This window comes from Podarcis erhardii (genome assembly GCF_964252035.2).
Source record: "Podarcis erhardii genome assembly, chromosome: 16".
In the NCBI taxonomy this organism is placed as follows: domain Eukaryota; kingdom Metazoa; phylum Chordata; class Lepidosauria; order Squamata; family Lacertidae; genus Podarcis; species Podarcis erhardii.
In genome coordinates, this window is record NC_138514.1 from 38,509,047 (window position 1) to 38,523,386 (window position 14,340).

At 47.3% G+C, this 14,340-nt stretch overlaps 1 protein-coding gene across 1 annotated transcript; it reads right to left on the minus strand.

The window, feature by feature from the left end:
- Nucleotides 1–703: 703 nt before the first annotated feature.
- Nucleotides 704–13,876, minus strand: PIGS (phosphatidylinositol glycan anchor biosynthesis class S). Its single transcript, XM_081843739.1, has 12 exons — nt 13,760–13,876; nt 12,498–12,637; nt 11,339–11,450; nt 10,518–10,607; nt 9,329–9,420; nt 8,824–9,034; nt 6,655–6,797; nt 6,447–6,561; nt 4,434–4,579; nt 3,399–3,499; nt 2,205–2,415; nt 704–1,139 (listed from the first exon to the last, which is right to left on the minus strand). The coding sequence occupies exons 1-12, from the start codon at nt 13,800–13,802 to the stop codon at nt 864–866; spliced, it is 1,680 nt and encodes a 559-aa protein (XP_081699865.1). The 5' UTR covers nt 13,803–13,876; the 3' UTR covers nt 704–863.
- Nucleotides 13,877–14,340: the final 464 nt, after the last annotated feature.

The window sequence follows — 14,340 nt, forward strand, 5'->3', positions numbered from 1 at the left end:
AAACAAAATTAACACACCCAAACGGATGAAATAAAAAAATTCCTTCCGGTATCACCTTAGAAACCAAGTAATTTTGTTATTGGTATGAGCTTTAGCACACGAAAGCTCAAAGCAATAACAAACTTAGTTGTTCTCTAAGGTGCTACTGGAAGGAATTTTTTTATTTCATCCGTTTGGGTGTGTGATGCGATTAATATTTACATCAAATTTTAGAAACAATAGCTGGCTACTGAAGTATTTCATTACACATCATTTATTTGCTGTTGGCTTGTGGTTTTCTCAAAACTCCTCATTTCTTCATTTGCCCTCTGCCTAAGACATTTTCGGCACATTTAAACTCCTTATATCCAAACGTACAAATTTATACTTATTTATGTTGTGGGCGCCTGTTTTTTTTTGTGTGTGTGTGTGGACTTTGCAAAGAGTGAAGACAATATTGTAGGATCAGGAGTGTCTGGATGGGGTAGCTGGCTGCTGGGGAGGACACAATGATGAATTTCGGCTTTTCACTTTTCGCTTGGTTTTCACAGAGTGTTTGTAGCAACGGGATGCATCTGTGCCTCCTATATAAAACAACGGAAGTTGTTTCCAGTGGCAATAATAATAATATCCCAAACGCCGCAGTGTTCTTCTTTGGATGAGCCCATCACAGTCTCGGCAGCACCCTTTGAATCCAGTGGCCTCGCAGGGCCTCAGCTGCTACAAACTCTCCAACACACAGAGAGTGAAACTCAGATCAAGGGGAGGACGGGACCCCATCCCAGGAAGAGGGAGAGGGTTGCATCCAGACCCCTCTCTCGCCCCCACACTGCCCTCCATCACGCACACCCCAGGCGCCAACTTCTCCACGCAGGGCGTGTGCCTCAGTCCACCTTGATGGCCGCTTTCTTGCTCTGCCTCATCTCCCGGCCGATCTTGACCAGCGACAGCAGAATGGGGACGGCCATGGGCAGGAAGAGGGGGATGTAGATGGCGAACTTCTGATCGTCAGGGAAGTAGAGGAGGTGGAGGAGGGATGGGTCGAAAAAGGCCCTCTCCGAGGCGTTGATGGCGGCCTTGCTGGCCTGGAAGGCAGAGTCCAGGCGCCCCTGGCTGAGCTCAGCCAGCGCCTCCTGGGCGAATGCCACAGCGTGGTACACCTAGGGTTAAAAAAAGGGCGCAGGGATCAGGCTGGGTTTGCTGGGCCAGGACATAGTTTGGTGGCAGGACAGCTGCTTTGCATGCAGAAGGTTGGCACAGAGCAGCTTCCTCATTTCTATTTATTTTGTTTTTTTAAAAAAAAAATATTCATTTTTCATTTTCATTCATTACATACATCTGAAATTCTTAACATTTACTATATATTCCCCCTCCCTCTCTCCCCACCAAGACTTCCCCCAACTTGCGTTTCTGGTTTGCTTATATTTTCACCCACTTTGCTATCTCTCAACAGAAAAAGTTTCTATTTAAATCAGCCCTGAATTCGGAACCTTTGTCCTTCATTTGAATCTTTTGTCTTTAGGGGAAGGGCTGTAGCTGAGAGGGAGAGCCCCTGCTTAGAATCATAGAGTTGTAATGAAGATGATGGAGTTTATGGAGCTGGCTGATCTCACCGGAAGAATCCGCGACCAGAAAGAAGAGGAATACCAAGAAGATTGGAAGAAATTTAAAGACTATTTGAATAAATATTGTAATATTTAAGATATGTAACCACTTGAAAGAACTAATTAGGCCTAGGATTAAATAAATAAATAAGAAAATATACGATAAGAAAAGTTAGGAAATTTGATGATGACCACAATATTGTTTTATGAAATAATGATATTGGAAACTGCTACATTTAATTACAAGGAAATTCAGATGGAAGAGATTAGAGGAAGTCAAGTAATATGTTTATGAAGATGGACTTTAATTAACTAATTAAGTTTTAGTCTATGTGGTGGTATATGGGATGTTTGAAGTATTTTATGTTCTTTATTCATTCTTTTTCTTTGTTTCTTATTGTTTATTTTTTGTTATGTTTTTGTATGAAAATTAATAAATATTGTTGTGGGGGGGAAGAATCATAGAGTTGTAAGGGATCCCATGGGTCATCTAGACCAACCCCTTTTCAAGGCACCACGAGACTTGGCAATTGTGGTTGCAGCAACGGGCTCAGCACAGGACCCCAAAGAGGGAGGCAAACTGGAGCAGCGCTGCCCTGAAAGACCTGCCTGCGAGTTTACCTGAGAAGCCACATCGTCCTTGATGACGATGTTGCTGATCTTGCCCAGCAGCTGAGCCAGGGAGGTCAGGGTGGTGGAGACGGTGGCCACGTTCTCCACCGTCCGAGCCCACAGCAGGCAGTCCAGCTCCCAGTCAGAGAGACCCTCGTTCCCGGGGCTTTCGAGGATGGCCCCCTCCGGCAGGGGACCCGGCAGGATCCCAAACAGCAAGCTGCAGAGAGGAAGAGGCCCAGCGAGCAGATTTAGACACCAGCAGGTTTATCTGTTGCTTCTGCAACAACAGTTTTATGCACTGCTTAGGGCAACAGATTTATAGACGGCTTAATGCCAAAACCACGCAGATTACAAAATACAGAAATCAGCAACACACAAGCACTAGAATACAAGCACCTGTAATCAAAAGATACAATAAACAATCCCATGAAAACATTGAACTACAGGGATGTGGGCAGCTGTCGTAATAGCAAGTCGCCACACCAGAAATTCCTACGAAAGAAGAATGGCAGACGAAATTAAGGGACTATGCAGAATTGGACAAAACGACAGGAAGGATTCAAAACCTGCGGGACCAGAGATTTACAGAAGATTGGAAGAAGGATATGAATTATTTGAAGAGCGACTGTAACCAACAAATTACGCTGGTAGGACTACAAGACGTTTTGTAAGGAGAAATATACAAAGTATTACAAAGTAGAAAAAGATAGAGATATTGGTTAGGAGTTTGAAATGTAATAGGGAAAATAAGAAATGCATACTAAGAGATTAGATTGGAAAATTTTCAGACAGGACTGATGGAAGTAAAAAAAAATGAGTAAGATGTAAAAGTATGTTTAATTATTGTTGAATATGGTATGTTAAAAAACATATATATATATATAGCAAGTCGCCACACCAGCCCATCTAACTTAGCATTGCCTGCACTGACTGGCAGCAGTGACTCTCCAGGGTTTCAGAACAAGAGTCTATCCCAGCCCTGCCCTATGCCCCTGGGCCTTCTGCATGCAAAGCGATGCTCTGCCATTGAGCTACAGCCCTTCCCCTGAAAATAAAAGCAAGTTCCTAGTCCTCATGGTGCTGAACAAAGAGGAACCTGGGACCTTCTACATGCGGAGCAGGTGCTCTCAGGAGGTTGGGCTAGATGACCTTTGGGGGTCCCTGCCAACTCTTATGATTCTATGATCCGTAAAAACGCACCGCAGCTGCGCCAGAAACACCTCCATCACCCGCGTCATGTCGACATCCACCCTCCTCGGGAGGGAGGTCTCGTTGGCCGTCTCACGCTCCACGTTGTACACCTAGAAACGAGGGAGCCTTTAATTTATTCACGTACAAAAGGACCGCCATTGCATTGAAGAAAAATCTCCAAGTGGTTTATGACAAAAATACACATAAAAGCATACAAAAAATGTTAAAAGGCAGACATCAATCACAATGGAAGGCCTGCACAGGCCTGGTGGAATAGAAAGTTTTCCATAGTAGTTTGATGGAAATGATCAATATTATCAAAGAAACTGGTTTGTTTTCCAAAATCAACATTGCTGGGTATTTTTGATTATACCTATGTAGATATATTGTCAAAAGAATTGGTTTTATATATGATCTTGGCAGCTAAGAGCAACTGCAGCTCAGTGGAAAACAGGCCAAAATAGGAGACTGGCTGTTTGGTACCCTCTGGAACAGGGCTAGAATGGAGAAAATGGGGCATAATTTGAGATGTTAATGAGGACTAGAACCTCCAGGTGCATTTTATACTGTTTAGTACTCCTTTGTGAAATATATACAACAGAAGCATCATGTTCAAGACAGCGCTTGTTGCAAGCCCGGCAAACCAGGAAGTAGACTTGACAATCAGATAACACTGATGTTCTTTATGGGATGGCCAAATTTATCCTCGCTTTTTTCTTTCCTGCCTCGGGCTTCGTTATTTTCACCCACATGCAACTGCGCTCATTCCGTGGGCCTGTTTTACAGTTTTGCCTTCCATCTTCTCGTTTTCCTCTCTTTTTATAACTGTCCTGTCTGTTTTACATACACCATAAAATGACATTTAAAAAACTAGTTTTCCAAAAAAGAAAACAGCAGGTGCCTTAAAAGTAAACAAAAAAACAAAAAAACAAAAAACAGAAGGCGCCTATCGAGTCTCCAGTGGCAGAGAGTTCCATGGGGCCAACGACACTAAAGGCTCTCAAGCAAGAAATGACTTCGCAATTTCACTGCCCGCTTCCTTACCATGATCCCGCCCCAGCGGGGGCTGTGGAAGGCGTTGGTGGGGACGGAAGCGCCATCCTTGTCCTGGATGTAGAGGGGTGAGTGCAGGCGCTCCGGCACGTAGAGCAGGAAATTGAGGACCGGGTAGAGCGAGGAGGCGCTGGAACCTGCGGGAAGGGAGAGAGAGAGAGAGAGAGAGAGAAGGATGTTTTGGACTACAACACCTATCGTCCTGCGCTAGCTGGGGAACTGGAGTCCCACTATGGAGAGCCAATATGGGAACAACGATTGCGCTTGCCCATGCCTCTGGCATAAGTCCAGTCATATAAACCCTTGTGAATAGGTTGGCCAGTCAGGGTCTAGTTTAAAGAGCCTATCCCATCTGAGCCAGCGGCTTTCCCTTGCCTATTAACATTTTTATTTCATGTGATGAAACCGGGAGCCACTCGGGGGCATCGATTTGCACAGAATGATCACAAGAGATCATTTGAAAAGTAGTGGTAAATGGAAATCTCAGGACACACCGACAAAGGAAGAGTGGATTTGTAAATTAAGTGAGTATATAGAACTGGCAAAACTAACTTCAGTTATCAATCAAATCAAAAGATAAGAATGGAGTGGAAGTGTTTCAAAGATTACATGTCAAAATGTTGTTCTAAAAATGACACGCTAATAGGCTTAGAATAAAAAAATGTAAGCAATAACAAAACCAATAAAGAAAGAAGGAAAAATCAGAATGTAACAAAAATAATTCCTGACAGCAAGGAAAAAAGGTAGAAAGAAATTGAGTTGAGTTGCTGTGGAGGGAAGTAGGGGGTGGGTTTTATAATTAAGTGTATAATTAAGTAGCTGTTGTAATTTAGATACTATATTTTATGTGAGGGAATCATTGGGAATTTTGGTTATTATGTATATATGTTAAGTTTCAATAAAGATCGGGGGGGGGGGGGATGAAAAGTAGTGGTATCAACCACTAGGCAAAATAAGTGACGAGGAGAAGTCATTGGTGTTAAATGCCCCAGAAACTAAGGACTAGAATCTCATTGTTTGAGGTTATGGCATAGTGGAGTTGTTCCACTGTTTGTTGGTATGTTCAGATCTCTTTTTTTAAAATAGGTTAAGACCTGAAATATTCTAGGAGTAGGACGGTGGCCTCTTCCTTAAGGTGTTGTCGGAAGATATTCCGGGTGTGGGCTTGGAGAGCGATGGCTTTTAAACCGTGTGCGTTTGCTATTGTTTTCTTTGATATTGTGGTATGTATTTTTGCGTTTTTATAATGTAAACTGTCCCCCTGGATGGCACTGGAGGTCATTCACTGCCTGTCTCAGCCTAACTCACCTCGCAGGGTTGTTGTGGGGGAATTAAACAGGGACAGAATTGTGTTGCGCCACTGTGAGCTCCTTTGAGAAAAGAGGTGGGATACAAAGGCAAATGCATAATAATTAAGGGGCCAAAATTGGACACTGGTTCGCTTGGCCTGGCCTGTTGAGGGCAGCAAGGGCTTCTGGGATCTCTTGGGAAGAACCAATAACCAGCCACCCCCTGATGGATTTTTCAGAGCTAGCCGACCTAACCGGAAGAGTCCGCGACTAGAAGGAGGAGGAGCATCAGGAAGAGTGGATTAAATTTAATGACTATTTAGTTAAATATGTTAAGTTAAATTAACTGAAAACTGCTTGCAGATACTTAATTGGCTTAGGATTTTATTTATGTTAAGTGATGAATTAATATGTTTAATTTCATAATGTGAAGATCCAAGGATGTTAATGTTTAAGTTAAATTTTATAAGAACTGCGATTTGGAAAACCGTTAAAAGGATATGCAATAAAATTCAACCAAGGGGAAGCGAGGAAGTCACTTGACAATGTTAATAAGAGTAATTTTCAATAAGGCTATGGTTTATGTTTGTTTGTCTTATGTGTTTGTTTGTTTGTTTGTTTGTTTGTTTATAATGTTGTGAAAACCAATACATTTTTTTGGGGGGGAAATAATAACCAGCCACCCCCTCCCTGGTTGGGAGAAAGAGGGACTCACCCAGCCTGGCTTCCACGGGGTTAATGACGTGCGGGAGGCTGTGGGCGCTCAGGATGTAGCTGGAGGAAGCAGTGTCAAAGCGGGGCGTGACCCCCAGGGCGGCGTAGTAGAGGATCTGCAGAATTAGGGGGAAAGACGTGGCCGTAAGCCCCCCCTCGCAGGGCAGGGGTGCTGCATGACTCCCGGCCAACTCGCACCCGGCACTCACCTGAGAGTCCACAGAGAACTCGGCCAGTGTACTCAGCTTCCCCAGGAGGGGGTCCACGTAGCGGTGAATGGCCCCCTCAATCTCCCAGTGGACGCTGTGAGCTCTCGGGTCGGGGTTCAGCAGGCTGAAGGTCACCTCGTATCCTGCAGCAGAGCGGAGGGGGAATATACTGACTTACTCATAGAATCAGCTGGAAGGGACCGCAAGGGCCATCTAGTCCAACCCCCCCCCCCCCGCAATCCGAGAATCTTTTGCTCAGCGTGGGACTCGAACCCACAACCCCAAGATTAAGAGCCTCACACTCTACGGACGGAGCTACTTGTTTCGTAAAATTTATATACCTCTTGATTGTTTAAAAAGAACCCACAAGGGGCTTTACAAAAACAAGGAAATGATAAAAATATCCACTGGGAGAATTGACCAAGAATAAATGCTACTAAAGAAACAATGGTTCACTGCCCAAAATTAACATCGCTGAATGTTTCTGACGGTCAAAAGAATTGATCTTGGCAGTTCAAATAGCCATTGCGGCTGAATGGAAAACTGTCCGAAATCTGACACTTGGGGCCACTCACTCCAAATGGAGTCACAGTGCAGAAAATTAGGCAACGCTGGAGACTTCAGCAAGAACTAGAACTTCCAGGCACTTTTAACATGATTTGGTATTCCTTTGTTATGTGCCCACCCAACCTCTTTAATCCGAAGAATTGGTACTCTTACCGCAATATGTCTCTGGTACCACCCATCGCAATGTGTTGCCACAGCCACTCTGGATGTCTTCCAACAAATTAAAGCATACAGGTGCCACATAAAACCCCATTCACATTCGTAAGGACTCAGTTGTTTAGCGTGGCGGCACCTGGACTTCGGAACTCCCTGCCAATTGATATTAAACAGGTGCCTTCGCCATCAACATTTCAGTACCTGCTAAAAACTTTCCTGTTTGGACAAGCCAGTCCAGGTGCTTAGAAAGTTAAGGTGAATTTTAATTTGTTTCAATCCACTGTTGTTTCAACTTTTTGTACTCTTTAAATTACTGCCGTAAATTGTGATGATTTCGTGGTTTTCTCTTTTTTTGTAAACCGCTCTGAGGTTTCTTCTACAATCAAGTGGTGTTTAATGAAATAAATCAAGTAAATACACAGCAGAACCATCTTTTCCAAGGCAACCTCAGCCCAAACTTAGCAAATCTGGAAACAGATTTCATAAACCAGATCGATGCGATATTCTTCACTGGCACCTGCAACTCTGCTCATTCTGTGTGTTAATTTACAGTTCTGTTTTTCATCTTTCAATTTTCATCTCTTGTCCAAACTGTTCTCTCTGATTCATATACATTACAAACCGAAATAAACAAAATTTTATGGAAAATATATATGAAAAAATGGCAATAATTTAAGACTTTCGAAAATAGCAATGGACTAAAAACAGACGAAGACTTGAATCGGTTTTCTAAACATTCTTGCCCAATGAAGAATGTTTTCAGCAGGTTCTGAAAAGAGGGCAGCAAAGGCGCCTCCTTCATCTCAAGAGGCAGGGAGTTCCAAAGTGCAGGTGCTGCCACACTAAAACATCAAATTCTTGCTAATGCGGAACAGCTGAAAGAATGCCAGTTCCGCCGATTGAAGTGGATTGAGTGGGCATAGATGGGGCAGGATCCTCTCAACAGGCCAGCGTGCTTGGCTCAGAGGCAAAAGAGGGGGGAGAGGTTTTCCTGGCAGGCAGAAATTCCACAGGTGCAATCCCAGCAGGTAAGGGAGATTTGATGGGTTTCTGTTGTGCCACTGTGCAGTGCTTGAAGTCAGAAGACTCTGTTTACATTCCAGACTGCTGGAAGTCTCACGGGAGATGGGAGACGGATGTTGATATTACTGGTTTCCCATTTCTTTGTACCAGCCGCCTCTCTGCTTTCACAGAGAGAGGGTGTATATTTATTTTCTGTCTGTGTAGTTAGAAATAAAACTCTTAGCAATGTAGCTCGTATTTCTTTTCCTTCTGCTGCTACTTGTATACTCTGCATAATGGGAACAGGCCTGGAGCCTCATCAAAGGCTTAGGCCGTTAATCACCATCGAGAAGACTCGACCGGAGGAGTAGCTCGGTCAAACGGAGATTCCGACAAGACTCTCCGGCTGGGAAAAGAGAAGGTTCTCTGCCCGCCAATCCCTACCCAGACTGGATTTGAAAGGGCGCTTCCACTCTGCGCCCAGCTGGCTGAGGGGAACGCGGTCAGAGAGGGCCTCTGCGATGGATTCCAGGCTGAAGGACATGGCACGGGCAACTTCTCGGACCTGGGCGTCCACAGCTGCCAGGACGTCTCCCGAGCCCTGAGGCACCCGCACCACTGCACTGCGCCGCTTGCTGATGTAGACGGGGACCTCCTGCAGAGGAAGAAAGATGGCAGTGAGCGAACTACAGTGAGTTAGTTCTGCACAGCAGCCCTGCAAGGCGGGACAAATCGCACAATTTTGCCAGAACAACATATAAAGCATGGAGAGCCAACCCAAAATGGTGTTAGCCGCTCTGAGCCCGGCTTTGGCCAGGGAGGGCGGGATATAAATAAAATTTATTATTATTATTTGCTGCATGATTTAAATTCCCCCTTTCCATAAAGGGGATTTTCCCACCCGCCGGAGGGTGGGAGTAGCAGAGAGGGCAGGAGAGGGGCAGTCTACCTGTGGCAGGAGAGCAGAGTTTCTCGGGATCACGTAGATGGTGAGGGAGCCCACAGCAGCCTCCTGCGCTGGAAGGAGCCCCTCGCCCACCTCTGGAATGAGAAGAGGAGATGAGGCTGTGGGGTTCCCCCCATCCTGCTATGCAGAGGGAAAGCCCCTCCCCAAAAGCCCACCTACTCACCAGGACCTCCCCTTCCCCTTTGGAACTCCCTTCCACTGCGTATCAGACAGGCACCTTCTCTATGGTCTCGCGAAAGACTAAAGACACTCCTCTGTCACATGTCAGTGCAGGCCCTTTCTCCCTCTGGGTCTCATGGGGCTCTGATCCGGGGCAGGGAGAAGTGGCCAGAGGGGGTAACGGTGCCCGCGGCAGTCACCCCAAAATCCTCTGTCCGCATCCCTCATGGAGAGGATCGCACCCTGATCCTGAAGGAGCATCTCCATCCCCGTTCAGCCTGGACACTGAGGTCCAGCGCTGAGGGCCTTCTGGCGGTTCCCTCGCTGCAAGAAGCCAAGTTACAGGGAACCAGGCAGAGGGCCTTCTTGGTGGTGGCACCCGCCCTGTGGAATGCCCTCCCACCAGATGTCAAAAAGAAAAATAACTACCAGAGGCAGCCCTGCTTAGGGAAGCTTTTAATGTTTAATAGGTTATTGTATTTTAGTGTTCTGTTGGAAGCCACCCAGAGTGGCTGGGTAAACCCAGCCAGATGGGTGGGGTATAAATAATAAATTATTATTATTATTATTATTATTATTATTATTATTATTATTATTATCCTAGCTGAACCTTCTTGCATGTTCTTCCCAGGGGTTCTTGAACTTTTTCCTGCGTCCCATAAACTCCTCCCCACAGCCTACCACCCAACTCTATGAAAATATCATTATTCAGAATAGCAGTTTGCACAGTCCACTAAGGAAGAATAGCACAGTAAAGTTCAAAACAGGAGCAAAGAATTGCACGTTTAGTCAAAAGCCATTTAGCTTAATTAACTCAATACAATTGATGAAGTTGCTCCAGGGATACCGGCTCTTCAGAATCTGACAGTCATTTACACTTCCAGCACCCGCCTGCTGTCCCCTTGCCTCTAAGTGCCCCCCAGGCAATCCCACCTGCCCCCCAGGAGACACCACCGCCCACTTGGGGAACCTGTGGTCCACCCATCTCCATCACACGGATCGGAGCCTTTACCTGGCACCGAGGCCCGGGACAGAGTCTTCTCCTCCTGAGAAGTGGCTCGGCGGTAGGAGACCTCATAGCGGGACGTGACGCTGGTCTTGGCTGGAGGAAGGAGACGGAGGATGAGGCCATCTGCTCTGCGGGTGACGGTCCTCAGCCAACCCCTGGGCTGCTTCCGAAACCCAAACGTAACTGGGTCCCAGCACCCACCCCCAGCACTCCTACGGGGATAGCAGGGTCCCGTTAACGGCAGAAAGCATTTTGGGATGCAGAGTGAGCAGCGTTAATGCCGTCGATTCTTGCTTAGACAAGGCCTTTCATCCGTTGAAATCACGCAACCCCAGAAATGCTTGCAGGTAAGGAAATAGCCGAAGTTTTTTATTGTAGGAAATATAGAACTTGGATAGCAACGTTTATAGTTCTAGTCCAGGGGTAGGCAAACTAAGGCCCGGGGGCCGGATCCGGCCCAATCGCCTTCTAAATCTGGCCCGTGGACGGTCCGGGAATCAGTGTGTTTTTACATGAGTAGAATGTGTGCTTTTATTTAAAACGCATCTCTGGGTTTTTTGTGGGGCATAGGAATTCGTTCTTCCCCCCCAAAAAAGATTTGCTGGCCCCTGTATAGTCTAACTAACCAAACCAGAGAAGATCGAGACAGCCCATGCTGGCTCCTTCATTCTCTCAGAGGATGGTGAAAGAGGAACTCTCAGGACTGAGAGAGACGTGTGGGGAGGAGGCAGGATTTTAAAGCAGAGATCGGGTGGCCACCTGCCCCACGCACAGTGGACCATCACTTGCAGAGCCAGACCCTGAAGCAACATCAACCAACTCACGGTTCAAGGGGATCTCGGCCTCCTGCGGTTTCCTAATGGGCAATTTCCGCTCCAGATCTCCTGGAAGGGTCCCCTTGGCAAACACCACCGAGACGGGCACCGTCAGCTGGAACTGAATCCGAAAAGTGCAATGTCAGCAGGTGCAACCATGGGCAACCAGCCCGCAAGGAGGACCTGAGCTCTCCCCACAAGATTTGAAGTGATGCTGTTTGGGGCTGATCAAATCCAGGTCAAAGTTCCTAGTCCAGAAGATTTCGTGGGACGGCCAGATTAATAATAATAATGGTAATAACAACAACAACAACAACTCTGGGCGGCTTCCAACCAAATATTAAAAACAATACAGCATCAGACATTAAAAACTTCCCTAAACAGGGCCACCTTCAGTTGTCTTTTAAAAGTAAAATAGTTGTTTATTGTCTTGAGATCTGCTGGGAGGGCGTTCCACAGGGCAGGTGCCACCACTGAGAAGGCCCTTGTAACCTCACTTCTTGCAGTGAGAGAACCACCAGAAGGCCCTTGGCGCTGGACCTCCGTGTCCAGACTGAATGATAGGGGTGGAGACGCTCCTTCAGGTATACAGGACTGAGGCCGTTTAGGGCTTTAAAGGTCAGCACCCTGCAAAAGGCAGACCCCTGTAGCACATAGGAGGAGTCTGGAGGCAACAGTATGATGCACCGGCAAAAAAGGCTAATACTATTCTGGGCTGCATCAGGAGAAGTCTAGTGCCCAGATGAAGGGAAGTCTTAGTCTTGCTCTATTCTGCCCTGGTCCGACCCCACCTGTTCAGCCAAATAAGCAGATTTTGAGAGGTGACATGAGAGCTGTCTCCAAATATCTGAATTTCCATTTTTGTCTGCTCCTCCAAAGGGTAGGACCTGAGCCAACGGATTCAAGTGAGGAGAAAGGAGATTCCAACCAAACATCAGGATAAACTTTCTGACAGTTTGGCAGCGGAACGGACTCCCTGGAAAGGTTTTTAAAGAGAGGCCATCTGCCAGGGATTCTTCAGCTGAGATTCCTGCATTGCAGTGGGCTGGACTAGATGACCTGTGGGGGACCCTACCGTTCTATGATTCTACGAGGGGCCTGTTTCCGGCTCTGCAGGGGACCCTTGGAGCACAGGGCTGAGAGGGGAAGAGGCAGGGTGTGTCCTCACCAGGAGGGTGTCCAGCTCAGCGATCTCCGAGTAAGGCAGCGCAGCGCGGTAGGTCTCTGTCGTCTTCCACCAGAGCGGAAGCCCCACCACGATGGCGATGGCGGCAAAGGAGAGAGCAGCATATTTCCCTCGCGCCTTCTCTGGGGAGACACGGAAGGGAGGAAAGGGAGTCTCTGGTTTGTAAAGGGCACACTCGGCCTGCAAAGATCTCCTTGGTTCAGTTCCCAATGGCAGAGGAGCCTTTGGAACTCCTTGCCTATTGATTTTGAGCCAGCACCTTCCCTGTTCTCTTTTTGGTACCTGCCAAATACATTCCTGTTTAGAGAAGCCTATGCAGAGGCTTAGAAAGCTGGTGTGGATTTTAACCTGGTTTAATATTTTAACTTTCCACACGTTTTTAACTAATGTTGTGAATTTTTCCTTGACAATTTTATTGTTTCCTCTTTTTGTAAACTGCTCTGAGGTTTCTTCTATACTCAGGTGGTGTATAAATTTTATGAATTTTATAAAAATAAAAAAATAACCTCCAAATCCTGCAAAGGCATGCACAGTTCACGCAAAGACAGCCTTTGACATTCCGGTTCCAGATTCCAGTCCATCTTACTGTGGAGTTTAGGTATTTGATTCGGCTCCTTTTGCAGCCAGCGGCCACCAGGTCCTGTGGCGGTGAGTTCCACAGTTCAGCTGGGCTATGTGTAAAGCGAAACCCTCCCGCGCCTGCCCCTCTCCACTGAATCTACCTCCGATTCATTCAAACGGGATAGAAAATACATTTTCCTACAAACCAGTCGATCCTTATAGGATTTACAGGCGAGCAAATCCCATTGAACAAAAGGGGGCTTGCTAAATTCGGATCGAATCTGGAGTGACTCCGGTGCCCGGACACCTGGGTCCCTGTGCCCCTGCCGACATGGGTCTCAGACTCCTGGGTCCCCTCCCGGACACCTGGGTCCCCTCCCCTGCCGATATGGGTCTCGGACTCCTGGGTCTCCTCCCGGACACCTGGGTCCCCTCCCCTGCCGACATGGGTCTCGGACTCCTGGGTCTCCTCCCGGACACCTGGGTCCCCTCCCCTGCCGACATGGGTCTCGGACTCCTGGGTCCCCTCCCGGACACCTGGGTCCCCTCCCCTGCCGACATGGGTCTCGGACTCCTGGGTCCCATCCCGGACATCTGGGTCCCTGTGCCCCTGTCCACATGGGTCTCGAACTCCCGGGTCCCCTCCCGGACGCCTGGGTCCCCTCCCCTCCCCAACCTCGCACCTGCCGCATCAATGGCTGCAACGGCGCTCGCTTCGGCCGCCATCCTCGCTCCCGGAAGCCGCTGCCGGGCTGGCGTAACCCTGGGGCGGAACTCAAGGCCCCCAGGAGCAATTAACCCAATCAGACGCGCGGTAGAGATGAGCAGCAGGGAAAACATCCAATCAGAGCTCTCCAAAGGCGCTCCCCGGCTGAAGGACCGCTTGCCCGACCCTAGGTAAGGGCAAGCCGCGGTCTACCCAATGAGTCGAAGCCGGAGGCGGGTCAGCCAATCGTACGCCGCCGCCTAACGGAGCGACAGCTCGACTGGCCAGGGGAGAAAAGAAATAGCCAAGTAAGGCCCGCCCTTCAGTACGGAAAGTAGAAGGGAATAAAAAAATACAAGAAAGGAGAAACGCTTTTTTTTAACCCTCTCCTCTCCTTCAAGGCAGATTGCTTCTGTTAACGTTGACCAGAAAGTTCAACATGGTTTGAGAAGTTAACATGTGTTTGATTTCTTTTTAGTTACTGCTGATTTTCACCATCTGTGAAATGTTTTTTAAAGACCTGCTTTTACAACTTTAATGGCTCTGCCTTAGAATCAC

Coding starts and splice junctions, on each gene's coding strand:
- PIGS (XM_081843739.1), bottom strand. CDS start 13,802: ATGGCGGCCGAAGCGAGCGCCGTTGCAGCCATTGATGCGGCAG. Junction 6,798..8,823: donor CCCTTTCAAATCCAGTCTGG/GTAGGGATTGGC, acceptor GCTCTGCTGCAG/GATACGAGGTGACCTTCAGC. Junction 3,500..4,433: donor CCCGCTGGGGCGGGATCATG/GTAAGGAAGCGG, acceptor CCTCGTTTCTAG/GTGTACAACGTGGAGCGTGA.